This window comes from Anomaloglossus baeobatrachus, chromosome 11, assembly GCF_048569485.1.
Source record: "Anomaloglossus baeobatrachus isolate aAnoBae1 chromosome 11, aAnoBae1.hap1, whole genome shotgun sequence".
NCBI lineage: Eukaryota > Metazoa > Chordata > Amphibia > Anura > Aromobatidae > Anomaloglossus > Anomaloglossus baeobatrachus.
Window position 1 is genome coordinate 26,621,697 of NC_134363.1, and position 7,500 is coordinate 26,629,196.

Genomic DNA, 7,500 nt, shown 5'->3' on the forward strand with positions numbered 1-7,500 from the left:
TGATCCAGTATCGATCTGTATCTAGCTACTATGTGGATTCATAGTAACAGAGATGCCTATGATCTCATTTCTGAGGGCAGAGCCATAGTTTCAGCTCTGGTGGGGATATAGCTGCCATGCAGCTCGAAATGAATGGCTTTACTTCCAAGGGTGGAGCCTTAGCAACAGCTCCGATATGTGTTATGATCCGGAACCATGGAAGACCACCACAAATCATTGGCAAAAAGGTGACAAGAGCATTGGCAACTAATCTGGCCGCCATCCCCTTACTAACCAACACAACTAGAAGTAGCCAAGGGGTGAACTAACATCCTGTGCACCGCGAACCCAGACGGAGAACTAACTATCCTAAAGGTAGGAAAGATGAATAACTCTCTGCCTCAGAAAATAGACAAGAATAGCAAGCCCCCCACATTCAAAGACTGCGGTGATATAGGAAAAACACAATACACGGGTAGATGACAGAATTAGCAAAAGGTGAGGCCCCCGCTGACTAAAATAGGAAACCTAACAATGATATGTGTGCTGAGCCCTTTTTTAGAAGCTGTTATAGTTTTTGCTATTACTACTTGTTGTGGTCGGCATTCCACATCTGACTGCTGTAACTGTAATGAATAGGGATGATCGAATACCTCAGATATTCGGCTTCACGAATATCCGACGAATAGGTTGCCGCAATGCGAATATTCGATGTGCAAAGTAACCGCACCTGTTGTTCTTGCGATATGTGGTGATCGCTGCCGTAGCAAACAATATCGCTATGGCAGCGTCACATGCACATACCTTTTCAGCGCCGTCGCTGTTGCTGCCGAACAATCCCTCCTTAAAGGAGGAGGTGCGTTTGGTGTCACAGCGACGTCACAAAACAGCCGCACAATAGAAGAGGAGGGGAGGAGATGAGCGGCCAGAACATGCCGCCCACCTCCTTCCTTCCTCTTTTCCGGTGGACACAGGTAGAATGATGTTCGTCACTCCTGCGGTGTCACACACAGCGATGTGTGGTGCCACAGGAACGACGAACAACCAGCGGCATGCACCACCAACGATATTATGAAAAGGAGCGATGTGTCAACGATCAACGATTTTTGACGTTTTTGCGATCGTTGACCGTCGCTTCTTTTAGTCACACAGAATGATATTGCTAACGGCGGCAGATGTGCGTCACGAACACCATGACCCTGATGATATATTGTTAGCGATATAGTTGTGTGTAAAGTACCCTTAAGTCTATGGGAAGCCCGAATAGTTCCGAATAGTTGTTATTCGGGTTTCCCATAGACTTACATTGCACATTGAATATTCGTGAATATTCGAATAGCGGCGACCTATTCGGCAAATATTCGCAAAGCCGAATATTTGAGGTATTTGATCATCCCTAGGAATGAACCCTTTCCTAATTAGGTGCTAGAATAACCTTTCTTCCACTCACTGATCCTTAATATTTTCTTTGGAAGGAATAAGGCATGTGCCAGTCCTTTGTATTGAACAGACATGTATTTATAAATATAAATTAGATCTTGCCTGAGACTGAGCTGAGCAAAGCCAACTTTTCCTATCATACGAGAGGCCTTCCATTCCTTGTAATAATCTGGTTGCCACCTTTGAACTGACTCTAAAGAGGCCTTTAAACGCAGCGACATCGCTAGCGATGTTGCTGGTGAAAGCAACCGCCCCCGTCAGTTGTGCGTCACGGGCAAATTGCTGCCTGTGGCGCACAACATCGTTAGGACCCGGTCACACTATACTTACCTGCCTACCGATGTCGCTGTGGCCTTCGAAATGCCTCCTTTCTAAGAGGGCGGTTTGTGCGGCGTCACAGCGACGTCACACGGCAGGCGGACAAAAGAAGCGAGGGGCAGAGAATAGCCAAAGGAAAGACATGCCCACCTCGTTGCTGGAGGACACAGGTACGCTGTTGTTCGTCGTTCCCGGGGTGTCACACCTAGCGATGTGTGCTGCCTCAGGAACGACGAACAACCTACGTCCACAACAACCAACAAGATTTTGAAAATGAACGACATGTCAACGCTCAACGATAAGGTGAGTATTTTTGATCGTTAAAAGACGCCCGGAGCTGTTACACGCAACGACGTCGCTAACGAGGCCGGATGTGCATCACGAATTCTGTGACTCCAACGACATATCGTTAGATATGTCGTTGCGTGTAACGGGGCCTTAATTTCTGATTATCTTTTTAATTATCCTTTTAAAATGTGGCGCCCAAAGTGGGATCCCATATTTCAGATATAGCCTTACAAGTGATTTATGGAGGGGTAACAATACGTTGGGATCACGGGTTTTATTCTCTCTTTTTATCTGCTCCTTTCTAGTTTAAACTCCTGTTTAATAAATAATAATCTGTTTGTCTCCCCCTATTTTATCTCTCTAAATCCAAAGCTGAAGTGAATAAATAAAAATATTAATAAAATAAAAATAAATTAAGCAGTGAAATACCTCTTTCACTCTAAACTTGAGAGTTTTCTTTTTCTCTATCTAGATTCAAAATATGGAAAATATTTACAAAAGCAGCAGACTTTAGTAGCCCATATCTAGCAATGCTTAGCCTCAAAAAAGTATACTTTGAAATTCAAACTGGATGACGTTTTTCTTTTTTTTCTTGGATACTGGGGAAATAAATTTGTTGGAAATCACAGGTACTCTAATTTGTGCTTCTTTTGTCTTAAAGAGATATGTGCAAGACTCTGAGGTCTCCTAGGACAGTAACCAATCTCATTGCATCTATTTAAAGGGAATCTGTCGCAAGGTTTTTGTCACCTAATCAAAAAGCAGTATAAGGACTTGGCAGAAACCCTACTGCTAAGTATAGTTTAATGTAGCTTAGATAATCTACTGCTGATTACTCAGTTATATCATTTGATGACTATCACTGTTTTAATAGTAGGAGATAATCATTAGAGGACTACTTGACGTGTTACCAGATAGTCCTGTATATTCATGAGCTCCGCATAACTCCACCCCATGTGGCGCTCATATTCCATACTAAATAAATCAAGATGCTTCGAAAAATTTGTTTCTATTTTTTCATCCTTTGCTCATCATTAACATTTTGACTGCACGATTTAAGGGGTTAACTGGCACAGGTGGATCTTGGATCCACCTGCACCTGCAAGGCACATATGTCTTCTGTACAAATCAGCAGACATGTGCGGGGATCACCATTGGCTCACCGCAGCAGCTGGTGGTGATCACCCCTTCATGATTTAGAATGTATCGTTAAACCGTAAAGGGATTAATTCAGTTTACATAATTTAGTGCTGATCAATTAGTGATTTTATCATTAGAGGACTATCACTGTTCAGGCGAGTTGGCAGGTAGTTGTGCATATTCATGAGCTGTGTATAACTCCAGTGACGCTCATATTCCATACTAAATAAATCAAGATGCTTCGAAAAATTTGTTTCTATTTTTTCATCCTTTGCTCATCATTAACATTTTGACAGCACGATTTAAGGGGTTAACTGGCACAGGTGGATATTGGATCCACCTGCGCTTGCGAGGCAAATATGTCTGCTGTACAAATCAGCAGATATGTGTGGGGATCACCATTGGCTCACCGTAGCAGGCGGTGGTGATCACCCCTGCATGATTTAGAATGTATCGTTATGCCGTAAATGGATTAATTCCGTTTACATAATTTAGTGCTGATCAATTAGTGATTTTATCATTAGAGGACTATCACTGTTTTATCAGGGCAGTTGGCAGGTAGTTGTGCATATTCATGAGCTGTGTATAACTCTACCCCATGTGGGGCTCATATTCTATACTAAATGAATCGAGATGCTTTCAAAAATTTGTTTCTATTTTTTCATCCTTTGCACATCATTGACATGTCTATCCATCCTGTAATTTCCATATCCCCATGTTGCAATTTCAATATTGAGGAGCACATTTTACACCTCTGTTTTGCGAGAATGTTCACAATCCTTTTGTTCTGTTGACAAGTCTCCAGGATTGTCACCTAAGGCTCTTTGTAACCTGGCGGGGATGGATCTGAAGAAACCTTGCTGGAAATCCTGTCCCATAATTACATAAATGATTGGATTCATGCAGCTGTTAAGAGTAGCCAAAATGAGAACAATAGTATTTCCTTTATAGAAATCAGTGAAAAATGCACCATACCAGGGTGTTAGTGGCCAAATGTAATATGGAAACCAGCAGATGAAGAAACACAATATAACAGCGGTGATGATCCTGGAGGATCTCTGAGATCTCTGGGATCTCTTACTTTTTCTAATCTTGTAGAAAATGGTGACATAAGAGGTGACGATGATGAGAAAAGGGATCACACACATTATCACTAATCTGAGCAGCTGAATGGTCTGTTTTATTTTAGGGACATATTTCATCTTATACAGATATAGATAGGTGCACCATTCAGTGAAAGCACGGAATATGAAATTATATACGAAATATACTAAACCGGTCAAGAGCCAACTCAACACCCAAATGAATGCAGCCGTAATTCTCACCAATTTACAAGATCTATGAACTTTGGCCCAGAATGGCCACATGACGGACACCCAGCGGTCAATACTCATGGCCGTCAGGAGGAGAACACTGGTGCTCATGTTTACATTGAACAAAAAAATGTTTGCTATGCAAAAAGTTGTTTCTGAAGTCTTAAGGTTAATCCAGTTATTGATCCGCAGAGGTTTAGAGGCACAGCACAGGAAGTCTGCGATGGCCAGGTGGAGGAACCACACGGCATTGATTGTGTTCTTCATCCTGAATCCGGCAATCCAGATGACTAATCCATTACCAATAATCCCGAGAGCAAAAACAAAGCTGTATAAAGTAATTGATATCTTTTGTAAAATAACAATATGATCCTCACACTGTGCACAATAAGCTTGGTTTGGGCTGTGAAGACATGAAAGGGAAGAAGTTAGACTCAGAGAATATTTAGCTTCTTAAATATTTGCTACATATAGGAGTATACATTATACGCAGGCTATAATTCTCTATACTATCAATGGGTTGCCTACACTATATACCTATGTGTTGAGACACTCTTTCTGATTTCTCTCCATTAGCTGATAGATTGAAAAGGGGGATGGGGTGGGGGGGGAAATCATCTATTCGCTTCTTGGGAACCCAATTGAAAATTTTTGAAGTGAGCTGAAACTCAATGTTGCCCAACGACAGCCCCAAAATCTGAAAGATCTGAAGAAGATCTGTATGGAGAAGTGACCTGACAGATCTGGAGAAGATCTGTATGGAGGAGTGACCTGAAAGATGTGAAGAAGATGTGTATGGAGGAGTGACCTGAAAGATCTGCAGAAGATCTGTATGGTGGAGTGACCTGAAAGATCTGGAGAAGATCTGTATGGAGGAGTGACCTGAAAGATCTGGAGAAGATCTGTATGGAGGAGTGACCTCAAAGATCCTGGAGAAGATCTATATGGAGGAGTGACCTCAAAGATCCTGGAGAAGATCTATATGGAGGAGTGACCTGAAAGATCTGGAGAAGATCTGTATGGAGGAGTGACCTGAAAGATCTGGAGAGGATCTGTATGGAGGAGTGACCCTGGAGAAGATCTGCATGGAGGAGTCACCAAAATCTCTGCTGCAGTGTGTGCAAACCTGGTTAAGATCTACCAGAAAAGGAGGAGTGACCTGAAAGATCTGGAAAAGATCTGTATGGAGGAGTGACCTCAAAGATCCTGGAGAAGATCTATATGGAGGAGTGACCTGACAGATCTGGAGAAGATCTGTATGGAGGAGTGACCTGAAAGATGTGAAGAAGATGTGTATGGAGGAGTGACCTGAAAGATCTGGAGAAGATCTGTATGGAGAAGTGACCTGAAAGATCTGGAGAAGATCTGTATGGAGAAGTGACCTGAAAGATCTGGAGAAGATCTGTATGGAGGAGTGACCTGAAAGATCTGGAGAGGATCTGTATGGAGGAGTGACCCTGGAGAAGATCTGTATGGAGGAGTGACCTGAAAGATCTGGAGAAGATCTGTATGGAGGAGTGACCTGAAAGTTCTGGAAAAGATCTGTATGGAGGAGTGACCTCAAAGATCCTAGAGAAAATCTATATGGAGGAGTGACCTGAAAGATCTGGAGGAGATCTGTATGGAGGAGTGACCTGAAAGATCTGGAGAGGATCTGTATGGAGGAGTGACCCTGGAGAAGATCTGCATGGAGGAGTCACCAAAATCTCTGCTGCAGTGTGTGCAAACCTGGTTAAGATATACCAGAAACGTCCGACCTCTGTAACTGCAAACAAAGGTTTCTACCAAATATTAGGTTCTTTTTTTCTATTGGATCAAATACTTATTTCATGTAATAAAATGCAAATTCATTATTTAAAAATCATTCAATGTGTTCGTCTTATTTTTTTTTTATTCTATCAGTCACAGTTGAAGTTTCCTACAATAAAAATTACAGACCTCTCCATTCTTTGCAGGTGGGAAAACTTGCAAAATCGCCAGTGTATCAAATACCTTATCTTCCCTTCTGTGAGGTGGGCTCAGCTCCATGTATTCACATGTTAAAGGAAAAATGTCATCAGACAATGAGCTGTTGTTTAAATTACATTTTTGTGTTGGATACATGTTAACTCTAGAATGTGAATCCTGGGCCTATTAGGGCCAATAAATTACTTTTTTTTTCTGCAAAATTACTATATTTTTCAGTTTATAAGATGTACCCCAAATTCAGAGCAGAAAAGGGTGAAAAAAAGAGGGTCCATTTTATAATTTGGTGGTGTCTTACCAAAGAGGGCAGCAGTAGTGGTGGAGCGGGGTCACAGGAGGCAGAGGCGGTGGGTGTCCCAGATGCTGTCCCAGAAACTGTCGGCTGTGCTGGAGCTAGGGCAGCTGTGCTAATGCAGCTGTGATGGTGCTTTAGCAGCTGTGCTGGAGCAGCTATGCTAGTGCAGCTGTGCTGGAGCAGCTGTGCTGGTGCAGGGGCAGCTGTGCTGGTGCAGGGGCAGCTGTGCTGGTGCTGGAGCAGCTGTGCTTTTGCTTGTACAGCTGTGCTGGTGCTGAAGCAGCTGTGCTGGCCCTGGAGCAGCTGACCTGGTGCAGCTGTGCTGGTGCTGGGGCAGCTGTGCTGGTGCTGGAGCAGCTGTGGTGGAGCAGCTGTGCTGGTTCTGGGGCAGCTTTGCTGGTGTTGGATCAGCTGTCCTGGTGCCAGGGCAGCTGTCCTGGTGCTGAGGCAGCTGTGCTGGTGCTGAAGCAACTGTGCTGGTGCTGGGGTAGCTTTAGTGGGGATGGTGCAGCTTAGCTGGTGCAGGTGTGCTGTTGCTGGGGCAGCTGTGCTGGTGCTGGAGCAGCTTTGCTGGTGCTGGGGTAGCTGTTATGGGGTAGCTGTGCTGGTGCTCCGACAGCAGTGCTGGAGAAGCTATGCTGATGCAGCTGTGCTGGTGCTGGGGCAGCTGTGCTGGATCAGCTGTGCTGGTGTCGCGGCTGTGGTAGTTGTACTGAGGTTCGGACTGTGGCAGCGGCTGTGGGTGATGAGGACTTCAAAAAA

General features: G+C 43.8%; 2 protein-coding genes across 2 annotated transcripts in view; both read right to left on the reverse strand.

Annotated features, from left to right (window-relative positions):
• Positions 1 to 7,500, reverse strand: part of LOC142256814 (C3a anaphylatoxin chemotactic receptor-like) — a 450,349-nt gene that overhangs the window by 310,398 nt on the left and 132,451 nt on the right. The window lies entirely within an intron of this gene.
• Positions 3,912 to 6,581, reverse strand: LOC142255751 (C3a anaphylatoxin chemotactic receptor-like). The gene is made up of 2 exons (XM_075327203.1): positions 6,444 to 6,581; positions 3,912 to 4,826 (listed from the first exon to the last, which is right to left on the reverse strand). Exons 1-2 carry the CDS (start codon positions 6,579 to 6,581, stop codon positions 3,912 to 3,914), a joined length of 1,053 nt encoding a protein of 350 aa, XP_075183318.1.